At 42.7% G+C, this 19,341-nt stretch overlaps 1 protein-coding gene and 1 long non-coding RNA gene across 5 annotated transcripts; one reads left to right on the top strand and one right to left on the bottom strand.

Annotated features, from left to right (window-relative positions):
• Positions 1-1,828: 1,828 nt before the first annotated feature.
• On the top strand, positions 1,829-4,408 carry LOC134132940 (uncharacterized). Of its 4 annotated transcripts, XR_009957118.1 has the most exons (6): positions 1,829-2,192; positions 2,362-2,388; positions 2,579-2,841; positions 3,483-3,554; positions 3,655-3,676; positions 4,163-4,408. It is a non-coding gene; the product is annotated as an uncharacterized LOC134132940 (long non-coding RNA). The 4 variants fall into 4 exon arrangements; XR_009957117.1 differs by lacking the exon at positions 2,362-2,388; XR_009957119.1 differs by lacking the exon at positions 2,362-2,388 and having other exon boundaries at positions 2,751-2,841; positions 4,163-4,405.
• Positions 4,409-10,678: 6,270 nt separating this feature from the next.
• On the bottom strand, positions 10,679-13,193 carry LOC134132926 (gastrula zinc finger protein XlCGF17.1-like). Its single transcript, XM_062565916.1, has one exon. It carries the CDS (start codon positions 13,103-13,105, stop codon positions 12,023-12,025), a length of 1,083 nt encoding a protein of 360 aa, XP_062421900.1. The 5' UTR covers positions 13,106-13,193; the 3' UTR covers positions 10,679-12,022.
• Positions 13,194-19,341: the final 6,148 nt, after the last annotated feature.

The following is a 19,341-nucleotide window of genomic DNA, read 5'->3' as shown; positions in this document are numbered from 1 at the left end:
CATTTTTGGCTACACGACCCCTGGAAGTGGTTGCTGTGGATTTCACGGTCTTAGAGCCCGCTTCCGATGGCAGAGAGAGTGTCCTGGTTGTGACAGATGTGTTCACCAAGTTCACCCAAGCTTTCCCCACCCGTGATCAGAAGGCAAACACTACTGCCAAGATTCTCCTTCAGGAGTGGTTTATGAAGTACGGTGTCCCTGAGAGACTGCATTCGGACCAGGGTCGAAATTTTGAGAGTGAAGTAGTTGCAGAGTTATGTAAGCTGTACGGCGTAAAGAAAACTCGCACCACACCTCATCATCCCCAGGGAAATGCCCAATGTGAGAGATACAATAGAACACTCCATGATCTCCTGCGTACTCTTCCCCCAGAGAAGAAGAGGCGTTGGCCGGAACACCTAGCTGAGTTAGTCCACGCATACAATGTGACACCACATGCGACTACTGGTCACTCACCATACTACCTACTGTTCGGGGTCCATCCACACCTCCCGGTGGATGCTCTGTTGGGGCGGGAACAGGTGCAGGACAAGAAATGTGACTGGCTAATAGTGCATCAGGAGCGTCTCAAGGAAGCCCATGCAAGAGCTAAAGAATATGCTGAGCAGAAAGCAGCTGAAAGAGTGGAATTCGCCAAACACAAGGTTTATTGTCCCCCGGTTGAGGTGGGTCAGTTAGTGTACCTTCGCCACAGACCCCAGGGCAGGAATAAGATCCAAGACGCTTGGGGGCCTACAGTTCATAAAGTAGTAGATGTTCAAGGCACCACTCATGCTGTAGAGCCTGTAGAGGGGGGTCCAGTGAAAAGGGTCCATAGGTCAAATCTCAGGCCTTGTGTAGGGCCTGTTCCTGCTCCAAGGAGAATGAGGATAACTGCCCCCACTTTGATTTCTGTTCCTGTTTCTCCTGAGCCGGTCACAGTCTATGAAGAACCTGAGTATGTGGTGCTGGAGGAGGTTCCCTTTTTAGATCGGGGTCGAGAAATGGAGAAGGAGGTGGTCCCCGCTGATCAGGACAGATTGGACACAGAGTCTACAGAGAGGAGTGAACCGCTGGATGGGAGATCTTCTGAGGGTGAAGCTGAGGTAAAACCACCTGTTCCTACTACAGAAAATGTCTCTGCAGGGGAGACAGGGACGACGGCTCCTGTTCCAGCACCACGAAGGACTGTGAGAGCTAATGCAGGAGTACACTCAAACCCTCACCACAACCTAAGATCAGCATGTAATGCCATTACACTCAGCCCCGATGTTTTGTCACAGTTGCTAACCAGCATGGGGGCGGTGTTCTTCAGAGAAGCAGTGAAGGGAGTTAAACCCTGAATTAAGTCACCGAGGACGGTGACCTTTTTAGCAGGGGAGTATGTAGCCCAGTGGGAAAAGGATGTGTAACATGGGAGCCACAAGAGGGCGCTGTACTCCTGAGACTACTAGTGAAAGGTGACGAGGTAAACAGGAAGTGATGTTCGTTATTTTTGCACGCGACGGTCCTACGGAGTTGTAAACGTTTCTGAGGGTTACCACTGCAGTTATTTGTGCACGGAGAATATTAGCACTTGTGAAACGTTGAAGTGGGGATAATTGTATACCGGCCATTTCTAGTCATAAAATTGATCAACACCAAATCTCTTTAACACTGCTCTCTACTCAGATGGTAGTCGAGAAATAAAGACCCCTAAATAATAATGTTGTGTCCGGTGTTATTCAATTTCACTGGCCTACACATATATGCCACATATATGCGCATATATGACAATATATATGCTGCATATATGCGCATATATGCCACATATAAAGACACTTGTCTCTAATTTGAGATACTTGTACAGCTCCGCTACAGCGTCGCGTGCGAATGACGTCATCAACCGCGCTGGGCCGCTTGTGGATGACGTCATTCACATGCAGCTGCGATCGTATCTTTCGCGCCAAAAGATAACGGCTGGGACTAAGTAAAAAGTAGTAAAAATGGAGACATAGCGAAACGCTGATGTCTCCATTTTTACTGCTTTTTACTACTTGAATGGACTGAGGGTGATGATAGTGGGGCGCATAGTATTTTGGCGATTGACTGTGTCCGGAACTTTTCAGTTCAAGATTTTTTTGCCTCGACTGAACAAAACGAGAAGCTGGTGGAATGGCGAAACGGCCGCCAACCCTGGCCGGTTCACCCAGCCAAAATTATTGACGTGGCAAGTAAGTTATGTTACATTCTATTATGTATATATTACATTAAATTTTGCTCGCACGTAAAGAAGTGTAAAATGGATCTTGTTACCTGACTAGCTTAGCATGCTGGCTGTTAGCTACATTAGCAAACATTAGCTATTTGCTAATGTTAATGTTAAGTCTCTTAATTCGGCAGGGGAAGACTGAGAAGGCTTAAAAAAAGGTAACTGACTGCACCAATTGGTGCTTTAGTTTAAGTTATCTCCCCTCTTGTTTCTTAATGTGTATGTTTGTAGGTTTGTAATTGTGTCATCTATGATGATTTAATGTGCTTTGCCAAGATATATGTGCAAGGTGGTGTAACGCAAGTTAATAAGAGTTGGGCTAAAAGTCAGTGTCTTGTGGGTTGACAGTAAAAAGGGAGGGTCTTCCAAAAACAAGCACCAAGAGGGTGAGAAGCAGGAGGAGGGTCATGACAGACTTTGAAAGAACAAGGTACACTACCAGTCTGCATCCTGTGTGTGTGCTGTTACATTACATTACAATACATTCATGGTTCCTCTGTTTCTCCCTCTCCCTCCAAAGGTTGTCGTGAAAAAGAAAAATGTTTCTAAATACGAGACAGGAGGAGGAGGAGAAAGTGGATGATGAGGCGCGTCATGACACAAAGAACAAGGTACACTACCAGTCTGCATTCAGTGTGTGTTATTAACTAAGCTATAGAGATTTTTATGTTTGGATAGTTAGTGGTAATATGTAATTTACTTGCCCCACATGCATAAAATTGTTGAAAAGATGTTTTTCTTCTCTAACAAGACTGCGGCAACAACTAAAAACTCAGCGAAACCACAGGTGAATAACATTATGTAGTAAGGATGAGTATAAACTGTATGCTTTGTAGGATCCAATTATGGCACTTTTCCACTGCATAGTACAGCATGGTACGGCTCGCTTTAAATGGTACCTGGTCTGTTGATGTTCTAAGCGTACCGTAACGGTACTTTAAACGTGACATGAACACACTGAAGTGGTACTTCTGCAGTGGAAAAGCAACTCAGTTAAAGCGAACCGAGCTGTGCCGTACTGAGACGAGTCGTACCACGCAGTGGAAAAGCAAAGCGAGCCGAGCCGAGGCGTTACATGCAGTGGAATAAATCATGTTTGTGTGCGGGCATACCATCGCTTTTTTACTTGCTATTTTTGTATTTCCTTGCACCTCAAGAAAATGTGATGTGTGTGTATATATAAAAAAAACTCTTGCTTACTCCACCTTCATTTTACCCGCCTTTCATAATAATTTTGAAATATTACTTTAAGGTGGGAAGCCAACCAGAGGGGACGGGGAGCAGCTGGTTGCCCTGGACAAAATAAAAAAGGCAGCCATTATTGGTGAGTAAATGCATAATGTGTTGAGAAGGGAAAACAAAACTTTTAAGACTTTATAAGTTCACCACTTTAACCATAGCCTACTTGTATCAATGTATATTAGGCATCAATGGAGACTGGATAAGGTCCCATTATTGTTACTGTATCTGCTTAGCACCTATAATACTAATTCATTGCTTGCTCACTTTTTGATCCCACCTTTCCTTTTCTAAAGCCACATTTCTGGGGTATTGCGCTCAATGTGCTGTAAGGTGTGTAGTCCTCTATTTTGTAGAACATATATTGTTGCAAATAACCTCATGGCATATTGTTGTTGTCTGAAGTGTTCATAAATAATATTCACCCCTCCTTCACCCTTAATCCCCTCTGTCCTGCCTTATTTTGTCTATGCCGGTAATTGATTTGCTTGATTTTAATGCATACCTTCTTCGAGCATGGTGTGTGTGTGTGTGTGTGTAAAACAAGGGTCTTGTTTGCTCAAAGCCCAGCCCAGAGAACACGGAATGTGTTAAAAAGTCAGGATTTGTTAATTCAGAACAGATGGCTGAATGCCATTCGCTCATTATTGTTACAATATTATTATATTGTCTAATTATTTTTGTCTTCTCTAGATGCTACATTGAAGAAATGGCCGGCAGCCAGCCGAGGGCAGATAGGCACAGCTATAAATTCCAAGCTCGCAGAGATGCGAAGATCCATTAAATGATTTTTTTTTTTTGTTGTTGTCATTTTTGTACATTTTGATAGTCCTTAAATAAATAATGTAAATTTCCACATTTTGGGCTTTTATTTTTGTTTCCTAGTTTGGATTTTAATAATTTTACTAATGTATAGGTGGACATATGTGCATATATGTACCTATATAGGTACATTTATGCATGCATATATATGTGTACATGTATGCGTGCATATATGTGTACATGTATGTGGGCATACATGCGGGCATATACATATGTGGCGCATATATGTGGCGCATATATGTACATATATAATAAAACATATAGGAAAACGGCCAATTTTATATATGTCACATATATCAATTACCTATATCAAAACATATATTAAAACATATATGTTTATATAGGTTCTTTCCATGTGGGATAACAACAGTAACTCTACGTGTATGTGGGTGTGTACAGGGTACCCCAGCCTTACCTCAGTCCCACTTCCCCCACCACAAACCTCAATGGAAAAAAAGCAAGCCCGAGAGAGAGCACAGTGAGAGGCTTTATAGTTGCCCTCCATATCGGATTGGCCGGAGTGTGGGCCAATACCGGGGTGCCCTGGAGGCAGGGCCAGCCAATACTCCGCCCCTCACCTGCAGGACAAACAAAAAAAAGGTGAGGGCAAGAGGCACAAATCTCTACACGTAACACCCCCACACATACAAGTCCAACCAAAGGTTTGGACAATCATTTAGTTATAATGCACGAGACAGGGCATCGGCGAGTACATTTTCAGAACCCTTTTTATGCACAATCTCCAGGTTGTAGTTCTGAACAATCAGGGACCAACGCATTAGGCGGTGGTTACTGTTGTACATCCTGGAGAGGAAGACTAGAGGGTTGTGGTCAGTGAAAACCTTTATAGGTTTACCAGTGGAGACAAGATATACTTCAAAATGTTGCAAAGCATACAACAATGCAAGGGTTTCTTTCTCTATTGTGGAGTACTTTAGTTGGTGTTTGTCAAATTTCCTTGAAAAGTAGGCCACAGGATGGTCGATGCCCTGGAAATCCTCCTGTAGGAGTACAGCTCCTGCTCCCACAGCGCTGGCATCAACTTCTAACTTAAATGGCAAGGAAAAGTTTGGCGCAGACAAGACAGGGTTACAACTGAGAAGCCACTTGAGATCCTCAAAAGACTGTTGGCACTCACTAGACCAAGTAAATGGCTTCAACGGACTGGTAAGTGCAGTCAATGGGGCGGCCACCGTAGAAAAGTTTTTACAAAACCTGCGGTAGTACCCGGCCATCCCAAGAAACCGCCGCAACTCCCGCCTGGTGGTTGGCTCAGGAAAGGCAGCGATTGCAGTGATCTTTGCATCCGCAGGACACACCTAGCCTCGACCAACCTGCTGACCTAGATACAAAAGAGAACCCCTCCCAAATTCACACTTTGAGAGGTTGAGAGTCAGAGACGCCTCAGCTAGACGTTTGAAAACGTCCCTTAAGGTAGCCATGTGAGAATTCCAATCATCAGAGTATATAACAATGTCATCCAAGTATGCCTTACAGTGTGGAACATCTCGCAAAACCTTGTTTACAAGTCTCTGAAAAGTAGCAGGCGCATTGCAGAGTCCAAAGGGCATTACTGTGTACTGAAGAAAACTGTCAGGGGTGACAAAAGCTGAGATCTCCGAGGCACGTGGGGTTAACGGAACCTGCCAGTAACCCTTTAACATGTCAAGTTTACTGACATACTCTGCTGGACCGACCTCATCGATACAGTCTTCAATAAGGGGTAAGGGATGTGCATCAGGGACAGTCACGGAATTCACCTTACGAAAGTCAGTACAGAACCTTTGGCTGCCGTCGGACTTCGCATCCAGGACACATGGTGAGCTCCATGAACTGGAGCTGGGTACCGCGAATCCATGTTCCACAAGGTAGTTCACCTCCTTCCTCATGCATTCCCTTTTTGCAGGATTTACTCGATAAGCATGCTGTTTGATGGGCTTCGGGTTAGTCAAAACAATGTCATGCATAAGGACAGAAGTTTGAGAGGGTATATCACCAAATAAGCATGGGAAGCCAGATATTAAATTCTCCACATCACCACGATGGTCATCAGGCAGGTGGGACAAAAAGTTAGACAAATCCGAAAGTAGCTCAGTGTTTTTCAGTCTTAACCCCTGTGGGGTGGCACTACGCATAACCAGCCCATCCTCCTCAGTGGAGCTCTCTGCTGAGCACGCAGATACCGCTGACACATTTTGTATTTTAGGAAGTCCAGACGTTCCACTTTCATTCTCTGCTGTAAAATATGGCTTCATCATATTCACATGACATAATCTGTTTCTCCGTCTGCGATCGGGCGTTTGGATGATGAAGTTAGTGTCACTGACTTTCTTTTCCACAAGATAGGGACCGGAAAATTTCGACGACAGGGCAGAACCAGAGATGGGAGAAAGAATCAAAACCTTGTCACCAGGTTGAAACGAATGGGCAGTGGCTTTCTGATCGTAGTATTTCTTCATTTTCACCTGAGCAGAGGATAGCGATTCTCTGGCCAAAGAGCAGGCTCTCTGGAGCCGAGCTCTGAGTTTCGCAACATAATCAGGGATGCTATGGACCTTCCCTTCAGGCAAGAGAAGTTGTTCTTTCAAAAGTTTTAGGGGGCCACGAACCTGATGTCCAAACACCAGTTCGGCAGGACTATATCCGAGTGACTCCTGTACAGCTTCGCGAGCAGCAAACAACACAAATGGCACAGCATCATCCCAGTCCTTTTGACTCTCAAAACAATGCTTTCTGAGCATGGACTTTAAGGTCTGATGAAACCTTTCTAGTGCCCCTTGGCTTTCAGGATGGTATGGGCTTGACATTATGTGCTTAATGCCCAAGGTTTTCAGTACCTGGGCAAACACTCGAGACGTGAAGTTGGTACCTTGATCGGTCTGAACAACCCTAGGAAGGCCAAACTTCGTGAAGAACTTTATAAGTGCTTTACTGACCACTGGAGCCGTGATCCTCCGTAGCGGAACAGCCTCTGGGAACCTAGTGGAAACACACATTATGGTTAAAAGAAACTGGTTGCCAGATTTGGTCTTCGGTAACGGCCCCACACAGTCAACGATTACTTTTTCAAATGGCTCACCCATCACTGGTATGGGACAGAGTGGGGCAGGAGAAATCACTTGGTTCGGTTTGCCAGTTACCTGACACACATGACACAATCGGCAATGGCGCACCACGTCAGCCTTGAGTCCTGGCCAGAAAAAATGTCGAAGGACTCCATTATAAGTCTTTGTGATACCTAGATGTCCCGCCCACGGGTTGTCATGAGCCAGAGACAAAACCTGAGATCGATATGCCGTGGGGACAACAACTTGATAGGTTACATTCCAGTCCCCCCCATCTAAGTCATTGCCACTCCAATGGCGAACCAGCAACCCATGATCCATGAGGTAGGCCACTTTCTTTTCCTTAGCATCTTCAACACTGAGAACCGATGAAAAACAGTTTTGTAGTGTCTTATCACTCTGTTGGGCTGCCATAAACTCCTCTCTTGTGGCTGGCAGCTCCACTGCCTCCATCCTTGAGATACCAGACTGCTCATGGTTTGATTTAAACACTGACTGATCCTCCGACAGAGTTTCAGTACCAGACGGCTGATCTACAAAGATGAATGAGTCAGACAGGTCAGCTCCGTATTTCTTGGTCTGAGCCCTTGTGACTGCACAAGCCGGGAAAATCTCCGAAGAATCTTGGCTGTCACCAGCAGGGTCTGTTACAACAGGAACGTCCATGAGCACAGGAGTTGAACTCACCTTTCCCCCAGCAATATCATTACATAAGAGGAAATCAACACCAGCAACAGGCAAGTCAGGGAGTACTGCAACGTCGAACCACCCACTAAGTAGAGGACACTGAAGATGGATTCTATGTAGTGGCGCAAGTACATTAACCATCCCAACCCCCCGGAGTTTAACACTAGACTGGCAGGAGGTAAAAGATGACAATGGTAAGACCCCATCACTAATGATTGACTGAGAACCAGCTGAGTCTCTCAGTAAGGTGACCACTTTCTGGTCTTTTGGATTGCTAGTTAACGACACAAAGCCCCATGTATAATTTCCCATTGGTTGTCAGAAGAAGAAAAAAACAGGTATATCCCGGATGAGCCCCCACTTGTTACGTTTTCCTCCGGTTAAGAGGGAAAACGCTGACATCCAATGGGGGAATAAAACAGGAACCGTGTGAGGCAGTCAAAGAAAAGTAGGTTTATTTACAAAAAAAGAACATAACGGGTAGGTTGGAAAAAGGTGGGGGGGGGAGAGTGTACTGTGGGGGTTGTGCCAAACAAAATTATCAAAGTACAATAAAACCAGGCCTAGCTCAACTCTGGAAAGAAAAAGGAAAACAAAAGACCTGACTCTATTCTACAAATGCTCAACATAACAGAAATACATCGGTGGCAACAACCCATAACCTAGTGGAATAACAACAGTAACTCTACGTGTATGTGGGTGTGTACAGGGTACCCCAGCCTTACCTCAGTCCCACTTCCCCCACCACAAACCTCAATGGAAAAAAAGCAAGCCCGAGAGAGAGCACAGTGAGAGGCTTTATAGTTGCCCTCCATATCGGATTGGCCGGAGTGTGGGCCAATACCGGGGTGCCCTGGAGGCAGGGCCAGCCAATACTCCGCCCCTCACCTGCAGGACAAACAAAAAAAAGGTGAGGGCAAGAGGCACAAATCTCTACACGTAACAGCCCTAAAGATCTTCTCCATTCAGAAACCAGGGGTTGAGGGAGAGGAAGACCTGGTAGCTCGGGCAGAACATCGTGGTTCTGGGCTCATTACCATTTAATATTTGTTTTGATGACAATAAACTTGTCCGTCTTTGCAGTTTGCTTGTTTGTCTCCCTGCTTTGTGGCAGTCTCTGAGCCATCCAGACACCCTCTTGCTTTTTCTTTTCCCTTTTTCCTTTCTTTCTTGTGCATATAAATTATATGTATGTATGTGTATACTTTATTTCTGAAGTTGTATGCCTGTATTACTTCTGTTGTTACCAACATCTGGTGAAAATGTAACATCGGCACAGGAAACACAAACAGTAGCTGTCAATAAATGTCTGTTGTTATAGTACTTCAGGTGGTACAACGGTGATGTAACCAGGAGAGGGTTGACTGGGTAAAAGGGCTAAAGGGGTTTTCATTTAGATTTTGACAGCAGTGTTTCATCGGATATCCACTTCTAGTGAAGTATTTACCACACTTTGAGCATCTAAAATACATGTGTCACACTCGCGGCCGCCTGCAGCAGTTTCTACGTCCCGCTGGTTGACTTTGCCATTGTTGGAATAACAAAGGTTCATACGTATGTGCGGTCGCTTCAAACGGGTGACAGGCTGGCCGGGTCTTCCCAGCCGTACCGTCCGCCGGTCGGATTGTCTGCGCCATCCCTCCCCAAGATTTTAGTGTGGACAGCCCACCAGATGACTGCCATTGTGAGACTAAAAGAAAAGGTCCATACGCATGCACAGTCGCGTCTGACAGACAGGCTTCCCCACCCTATGATTTTAATGCTCTGGCCCATGCTCGATCAAAGTGGGCGGTATCTGGCCCAAACCTGAAATTAGTTTGATACCCCTGATCTAAAAGGTTTCTACTGCGAGACATCTCATTTGTCTCTTCAAATGCCAACTATAAGTGAAACATTTATCCACATTCTGAGCAGCTGAAAGGTTTCTGCCCTGTGTGACATCTCATGTGTATCTTCAGACTTCCATTTTGCTGCTGCTATCATCATCATCATCATTATTTTAAATATTATAATTACTTTTTATTGTTTCAATAATTTTTTAGGTCCTTGTACCCTTTTCAACACCTTTGAATAGCTTGAATAGTTTCCTCTTTTACCTTCTGGATTTGCACAGCCCTCTACCCGACTTTACATCCACTATATGTTACAGTATTATACCCACAATTACAACATTTATGCTGCACATTATCCTGACAATCCTCAGCTCTATGATCCTCTCCACATTTGGGACACCTCTGTTTCCCATTACAGGCTGCTGCTATGTGCCCATACCTCGGCCATTTGTAGCAGCGCAGTGGGGGAGGGATGTAGGGCTAAGACTGACATGCACGCCACACAGATAGGCCACCCGTAATTATATATACACACAGTATATGTACATTAATTCCCCAAGACCACCTGTAACATTCTCTTTACAACACGAGAATTCCGTGTCCCTGTAATTTAGTACAATATAATTTAAAATGTATCTACCTTCGTTGTGGGTTCTGCTGCACAGTGGGGTAACTCACGAAATGAATACAAATATTTTCGTTAAAACATTTCTGCGGTCTATAATTACCTCCTTTAGTCTTTTCCATATGTAACATGTGTGGGTTAGAAATGGCAAAAGACAACTCTCATTTTTTTTTTTTACATTTATTACAAAAGACAAAATAAAATCCATTCATTGCCTTCATATCTTTTTTGCACCTGTGCTTGCTCAGCAATGTTTTCTACTTTTTGTTTCTCAACAGACAAAGATGTATTAGTTTGATATATAAATATGTAAGCATCTCAATATGAGGATTGACTAGGAAAACTAATGCCTAAAAAAAGTTTCTTAAAAAAACGTTAAAACAATATAAACAAGAGTAAGAACTCAATCCTTGAAAAACATTAAAAGGCCTTCTGGTATTTTTCTGCACATTAAAAATGCAAAAGTGAATTTGGTTCACGGAAATGTATGCATTAATACATTGATAATATGACAGCTTGCAGTAACACAATTGGAACATAAAAATCAGTCAAACTTGTATTTCAACATTGGACAGGACAATATAAGGTTGGGTAATGTTACAATGTTAACATTGGGAAACATGCCTTAGATAAGGGATAATTAACCTTTTTGACCTCAGGGTCCAAATGTACAAATATGCCCAGGCACCCGTTCAAATATTATAACTATTTTATATTAACTAATTGATATAATTATAGGTTAGATTTGTATTCAATACAAATAATAAATGTCCTTGTGATGATCACTGTATGTAAACCTGCAAAAACAACACTAACACTTCATGGAACAGAAAAAGACAGCTGGCTTTTAAGTAAGATTTAGAGTTGCAAGTCAGTGAGATGACGGCATCCGCTTAAATTTTGATGGCTTCAATGCTTTGGTGGAGAGCTTTATGCTACGTTCACACTTAAAATGCCAAGGGGATTTTCGCCACTGTTTACTCACCCAACTAGTTATTTTGTTTCATTCATGTCCCACTTTATGTGCGCCTGGAAGGGGCGTGGCTTATCTCTGTTACTTGTCTCCGTAAAGACGGTTATAATAATTCTTTGCCCAGAGTAGAAATATTTCAACTGCGGCCCAGGGGTAAAAAGCCTCTAGGTGGCGCTCGCAGACCGATGGTTTAGAATCACTGCCTTAGATTACACCTTTCCAATGAATTAATAGCTTAGCATAGTTTATAGTTTGTGTGTGACCGACAAGAACATTTTGTTCTTGGAATATGAACTTCTGACCATCTGTCAGAAGATATTTAAATTATTTTCATTTTTTTTATCACACGTGACATCCTGTGACCCAAAACCCTCGGGAGCATAGGAAAAACTAAACAAGAGTGTCGTCCCAATAAATCCCTGTGAGGAATTCTTAGATAGTTGGTTGTAATTGTGAACATGAAGAGTAGCTTCAAATATGTGTCATTATAGCAAGGGACGGATATTTAAAACTCACGTGGGAAACGGTAATGTAAATTAGGGAAAGACGTTAAAGAGGATTCTCATCTGAGTTTTCATGTGGACTTTTAGATTTACACAGCGTATGACATCTCATGTGTCTCTTCACATCTCTACTTCTAGTGAAACATTTACCACACTCTGAGCAACTGAAAGATATCTCTCCTGTGTGCAATCTCATGTGTCTCTTTAGATGATCACTTTTAGTGAAACATTTACCACAATCTGAGCAACTGAAACGTTTCTCCCGTGTGTGAATTATCATGTGTGCATTTAGAGTTCCCCTGTGGGTAAAACATTTATTACACTCTGAGCAGCTGAAAGGCTTCTCCCCTGTGTGACATCTCATGTGGATCTTCAGCGTTCCGCTTTTAGCAAAACATTTACCACATTCGAAGCAGCTGAAAGGTTTCTCCCCTGTGTGACATCTCATGTGTATTTTTAGACTGCCCCTGTGGGTAAAACATTTATTACACTCTGAGCAGCTGAAAGGCTTCTCCCCTGTGTGACATCTCATGTGGATCTTCAGCGTTCCGCTTTTAGCAAAACATTTACCACATTCGAAGCAGCTGAAAGGTTTCTCCCCTGTGTGACTTCTCACGTGTATTTTTAGATTTCCCCTGTGGTTGAAACATTTACCACAATGTGAGCAGCTAAAAGGTTTCTCCCCTGTGTGACATCTCATGTGTGCATTTAGACTTCCCCTTTGGGTGAAACATTTACCACACTGTGAGCAGCTGAAAGGTTTCTCTGATGTGTGGGTCATCATGTGTTTCCTCAGCTTCTGAATGCAACCAAATGTTTTCTTACATTCAGAACAGATCAAAGGTTTCTCACTTGTTCTACATCTAGAATCACTGACAAACTCTTCACCAGACAGAGGTTCTCTGGTCTCATTCCAATCACCACTGTCCTCAGTCTCAGAAGAGTCTCCAGTTTTCTTATCAGTATCTGGAGGACTGGCCGGACCCGAGTTGCGGTGTGGTTCTGGTCCTCCACAGTCCTCTCCATCACCTCCTGTCTCCATCTGTTTAGTTTTTCTGTGATTAGGTTGCGAGGAATGAGCTTCCACTTTAACATCTTCACTCTTCACAGGAGTGAATGACACAGTCATGTCAGCCTTCTCCAACCCTTGAAGCTGCTCCTCTTTAATGTGGGGGGGCTCCGGATCTTCCTGCTGTTCTTCTTTAAGCACAAACCACTGATGGAGGTCTGTGGATAATAATAAAATGCAAACAATATACTTGATCAACTAAAATATTAACTATTACCATCCACTTAGCTAGTTCATTATTTCATGCTGTGACCAGGCTATTACTGTACAGGGGGCCTAGGATCCTCCTGTACCTCTTTAATGTGGGGGGGCTCTGAATCCTCCCAATGTTCTTTAAGCACAAACAGCTGCTGGAGGTCTGTGGACAAACAATATAGTCCACTTAGCTAGTTCATCCTTTAAACGGACTATTACGTTTTAATGTCTTTGAGATAAACATCTATAAGAACATACTGAACAATTTGCTTATTGTATCCGTCTACTTTAACTTACATGTCCTAAACAGGTTATGAAATTAAAGCCATTGAATGAAGTCACTATTTCTGGGTCCTTGGGTTCAGTAACCATTGACGCGTTGGCCTGCACAGGTCTCTTTGCGTACTAACATTTCAATAATGGTCTACGATCACTTATGGAGAGCTTTCCGGTTATGACACGCAACTGAGGAGACGTGTGGAGCGAGGCTCCGGCAAAATGAATATATTGGTACCTTACTACCTAAAGCAATATAGGATACACTTCATGCAATGTTGAAAGTCTAACTGGGACCCAGACGACGGGGGATAGGGGAGATGTACGTGTTCACCCGCACAGGGTGTAGGCTACGCCTACTTAGGGGGCCTCAATTGGGAGAGGCCCTTGTTATTGTTTTTTTGATTATTTTGAAGGCACATTATTCACTCTATCACATGGCATGATTAAAGAATTGGGTGCAACTAAGCTTAATTTGCTGACTTTATCATGGTTGGTGACACCAAAATAAATGTTGTTTCATGGAATCTTAGGGGTCTCCGGGAATTATTGAAATTAAGTAAGTAATGTCGAGACTGAAGCAGCTAAAAAGACAGCTTTTATCCGAGAAACCCATCTGCTCCCCAATGAATACACGGAAAAAAGGTGCCTGATCAGGTCATAGTTGCCTCATTGACCTCCCAAGCAAGAGGAGTAGGAATATTTATCCACCCATCTGTTCTAATACGAGTCCTTAACTCTATACAAGACGCAGCAGGCAGATTTGTTATTGCACAGGATTCTTTATTAATCCAAGATCTAAATTTGGTGTGAATTTACGGTCCTAATAACAATGATGCAATTTTATAATAACTCGTTTCTAAGTAGGGTTGTCACAATACCAACATTATTACTTTGATAATACCCGCCAAAATATTATGATACCCGATACAATACCACAAATAAAATCCTGGAATATTTATCTATGATAGTAATAAATAAAACATCTGTAAGGTTCCCTTTTTATCAGCTTGTTCCTGCCCAGCTTTTTGAACACTTAACAAATGGCATTCATATTAGTATTAACCCACAGCAAGAAATTCATGAAAACGACATGGTAAAATCATAGCATTGATTTTACACGGCTATATGTGGGCCTATTGTCCGTATTTGACTACAGTTATTTCCATAAGTATGAATTACATCATTTTACAGATGTGTTTGAGGTGGAAGAAAATGGACACATAATTAAAGGGCAATTTCGATTGGAAGTAAATCTGTGCCATCGGGGGTTGAAATAAAAAGGTGATTGAATTTCTAGCACTGAATATTTAAGCATTGAAATTATGTACCTGAATATTTTTCAACATTAAAACACCGCAAAAAAATTCAACCTAAAAAAAAAGGTTGAAATATTCAGCCGCAAAAGAAATGGAGGTTACAACATTCAACCCAAAAAATGTCAACCTTGAGACACCAACATCCGGGACACTAAGGAAGAGCAATCGATTCTAGATTCAAGATCAGAAGCGTGCGTCAAGCTAAAGGAGCGAGCACCCAAAACACCTTTGGCTTCGGATTGTAGCCATGTCCAATAATAACGGGCTTTAACTCTTCTTTATGTCAGTGTGGCAACGTATGAAGAAATACATAAAAGAACATATAATGTTCACCCTGAAACAAAAAGTTTGCTTGCCACTGACGATATACAACTTTATTACAACAAGGGTTGGGTATCGTTTGAATTTGAGCGATTCCGATTTCGGTTCCCAGCGATTCTCGATTCCGATTCTTTTAAGAGGCAGGGTGAAAAAAGTTTAAGATATTTTAAATGAGCTAGCTAACCAAGGGTCTTTCTGAAGGAAATAGTCTGACCTTCTCCATCAATGTTAATTCTATGAACTTTACTATGAATTTCTAACAGGGATGTTTTCAACTACAATATAAATATCAAACTATGAACTTGAATATTGTATAAGTATGATATATTTTAACAGGAGTACACTTTCCTCAAGAGAGCTTTATTTTTGAAACCTCACAAAAACATTTACACATGAGTGTATGATACCGCAGGTACTTAGACGTTACCTTGCTCCCACTGATGAGCCCTTGGAGCCAGAGGAGGAGGCAGCGCGTCAAACACGGGGCACACTTAATCTGTTTTTCTTTGCAGCGCCAGCCTCACTGCTCATTTTAACAGATAGGACAGCTCCGCTCGGGCCACCCGGCACCCGCACGCACACTGGTCTGATGCGTTACAAATTCACAACAACCGGGACGCTATCCATGATCGATCGCGCTGTTATGCTAACACTTCCGGTGGACACTTCTTCGTTGGTGTGCAGCGGTTTCTATTTCCGGTCGGCGCCGTCCGACTGAGAATCGAAACTAGGAATCGAATTTTAAACTTTTGAACGATACCGGGTAAATCGCAAAGCTAGTCCCGATTCCAATCGATTCTCGATACCCAACCCTAATTACAACTATAAAAATCAGCAAGAATCCTATAAGCTCGGTTAGTAGAGTGTGTAGCGCAGCCGATTTGAAAGTTTACCCATGGTCATGACTCATTTAACGTTACGTGGACTTTGAATGCCGCTTAATACCCAACTGAGCAGAAAAAGGATCCTTCCACCGACCACTTTCCGCACTCGGCGCTACTGCGGTTATTCCCTCATGTCCTGTCGGGTTTATGCGTCTGCACGCTCCGTTAAAGCCGCTGCCCCCCCACTACGATACAGCGGCTCATGTGCCTCTTCAAGCGCGTTCCTGGATTCAAAACTCCGCCGATCACTCCTAACAGCTTGTCGAAGGATCTCAGCATCATTAAATGAATTCAAAACTAGAAGAAGAGGCGTATTGTGAGCGGCTGTACGCTCCCGTTTAACTTCCGCTTAGTTCATGTCCAATGCAGTCTGTTAATGTACAAATGTCAGCCGTCTATTACGGAATTTTGAAACACCTCATTACACGTTAGGGGGTTGAAACGTTTCACTGATGTCAGTGTGAAGAGAGAGAGAACCAACCTGCTCTTTGGATGCGGACGTCAGGGTTAAAAACAGCGTGCAGATGTTTCTTCAGTCGCTCGTTGTCCTCTTTTAATCTAGAAGCTTCCTCCTCGTACTCTGCTATCGTTCTTTCAAACAGCCCAAATATCTCTTCAGCAGCCTCAGTGAGTCGCTGCTTCACTAAACATCTCAGCATTTGGGCTTTAGACATCTTCACTGAATCAGACACGTTTCCTCCAGATAAACTCCGTTAAACTCGGACTAGCGCGGTGTTGCTAACTTCCCTCTGCTTCCAGCTAGCATGCTAAGCTAACTCCGATAGTTTAGCAAAGAGGAAAGTGATCTCGAAAAAGGTTGAGCAGCTGAAAGTCCGTCGGAGGTTTGTCCAGACGTCCAGAGACTCTGGTGGATCAGAACGGATGGAGATAACTGATACTTGATCAACGTAACAAAGACACTGGGCTGATTCTACGACCGATCGGCGCCATGTTGCTCTGAGATCAACATCCGGGGTGTCTGTAGCTATGACCATATAAGGCAGGGCCCCCTCCCCAAACTTGTTCTTCTTCTGCTTCTTTTGGGTTTATCCGCAGCTTGCATCCTTTTATGTTGCACTACCGCCATCTTCCGGATTTAGTTCTCTGTTATATCATATCCTTATTTCATACGTAAGCCTGAGTCGAATTACTGAGTTACTGGATAAACAAAAGGACATCTTTAAGGATCTGCTCCATCAACAACAGCAGAACTTTAGAGGATTCATAAAAATAATAATGGAATCTACTAACAACCGATTGGATTTACAGACAAAGGACATTCAAGAGCTAAAAACAAGCCTGCAGTTCATGCAAGGTGAGGTGGAAACTTTAAAAGAATCTGAACAGAATCTGAAACTCACGGAGCGCACAAACAATTTGCAAACCGATTTTTATAAAGTATGTGACAATTTGCACATTATCACGGAAGAAACTGGAGTATCTGGAGGGACAGAGCCGCAGAAACAATCTGGTCTTTGAGGGAGTGTTGGAGTCGCCCGGAGAGACTTGGGCCGACGCCGAGGAAAAAAGTGAAGGAAATATTGAAGGAGAAGCTCCAGCTACATCACGCGGTCGAGGTGGAGAGGGCTCACCGCGTAGGGAAACCGGGCAGCGGGAGAGACTGGCCGAGACCCATCATCGCCAGACTACTGCGGTAGACACTGTGCTGATTCTACGACCGATCGGCGCCATGTTGCTCTGAGACCAACATCCGGGGCGTCTGTAGCTATGACCATATAAGGCAGCCCCCCCCCCAAACTTGTTGTTCTTCTGCTTCTTTTGGGTTTATCGGCAGCTTGCATCCTTTTGTGTTGCACTACCGCCATCTTCCGGATTTATTTCTCTGTTATTTTATATCCTTATTTCATATTCTTTTCACCAGACCTGTTCTTAATAAAAAATTTAAAATAATTTCTCTACATTGTTCATTCTCCCCACTCTCTAGTATTTCCTTCACTCCTATCCCTTTTATTCCGATCTTTCCTAACTCTTCCATCATCTTTTTCCTATGTCCTTCATATTGTTTACAATTCATTAACACATGCTCTATTGTTTCTGCAACCGGACAAAAACCACAAAAACCCGTTGGGTGCTTCCTTATAATATGAAGTGTGCTGTTCAAATTACTGTGACATATCCTTAATCTGCTCATAACAATTTCTTCTCTTCTATTTCCTCCCCTTTTCTTCACAACCCCAATTTTATTTTGAATAGTGTACAAATGTCTTCGTTTATTTTCCCTATCCCACTGCTGTTGCCAATTTCTAATGGTTTCTTTCCATATTACACTTTTTCCCTCAGATTTTGACAGCTTAATATTTGCTTCAATATACTCTTTTTTAACAGCTTGTTTGGCTAACTTGTCTACTCTCTCATTTCCCACAATGCCAATATGAGCAGGAATCCAAGCCATTTGAATATCATAACTTTTTCCTTTTATTCTAGTATAAATTGTCAATATAGCATACAATAAATTCTGATGACTCTTAGACACCCCAGCACTGCCAATTAAAGCTTTTTTTATTTTGTTTTCCTCAATCCATTCTAGTGCCATCAATATAGCATATAACTCCACTGCATACACACTCAGGTCATTTGTGGTTCGTCTACTTATCTCACCTCTTTGATTCAAAATGTAAACTGCAGATCCGGTCTTTCCTGTTCCTGGATCCTTTGATCCATCTGTATAGATCTAAACATATTCTTTTTATTTAATCTCTAAATGTCTATAACATTCCGCTACCAAATCAATATTCTTCCTTTCTTTTTTTTCCCGATTTAATTTAAAATCAACAGTCATTGTTTCTAACTTCCATACCGGTGTATCAGGCCATATTACAGTTGAGCAGAATTCCTTTTCATATACTCCCAATTCATTAGCTGCTTGATCCCCTATCCACCCAGAACTGAACTTTTGTGCTCTCTCCCTTTCCCAATTATCTTGTAATATTCTTTTAGTTGGATGACTATCTCCATGTCCTTTTAGATTAACCCAATCATTTACCATCAATTGTTTTCGTCTTATGCTCAATGGCATTTCTCCCGCTTCCACCTGTAGAGCACACACTGGCGATGTCTTAACTGCTCCTAAACATAATCTCAATGCTTTTGCCTGTATTACATCAAGCCTCCTAAGTAACGTTTTGGTCCCTGATCCATACACCATACTTCCATAATCCATTCTTGGTCTTATTAACCTCACATATATGTATTTCAATGAGTTATAATCTGCTCCCCATTCTGTTCCTGCTAAACATCTCATTATATTTATTACTTTCTTACACTCATCTTCTACATTTTT

This window comes from Pungitius pungitius, chromosome 12 (genome assembly GCF_949316345.1).
Source record: "Pungitius pungitius chromosome 12, fPunPun2.1, whole genome shotgun sequence".
Lineage (NCBI taxonomy): Eukaryota > Metazoa > Chordata > Actinopteri > Perciformes > Gasterosteidae > Pungitius > Pungitius pungitius.
This window is presented reverse-complemented; position numbering and strand designations above follow the sequence as displayed.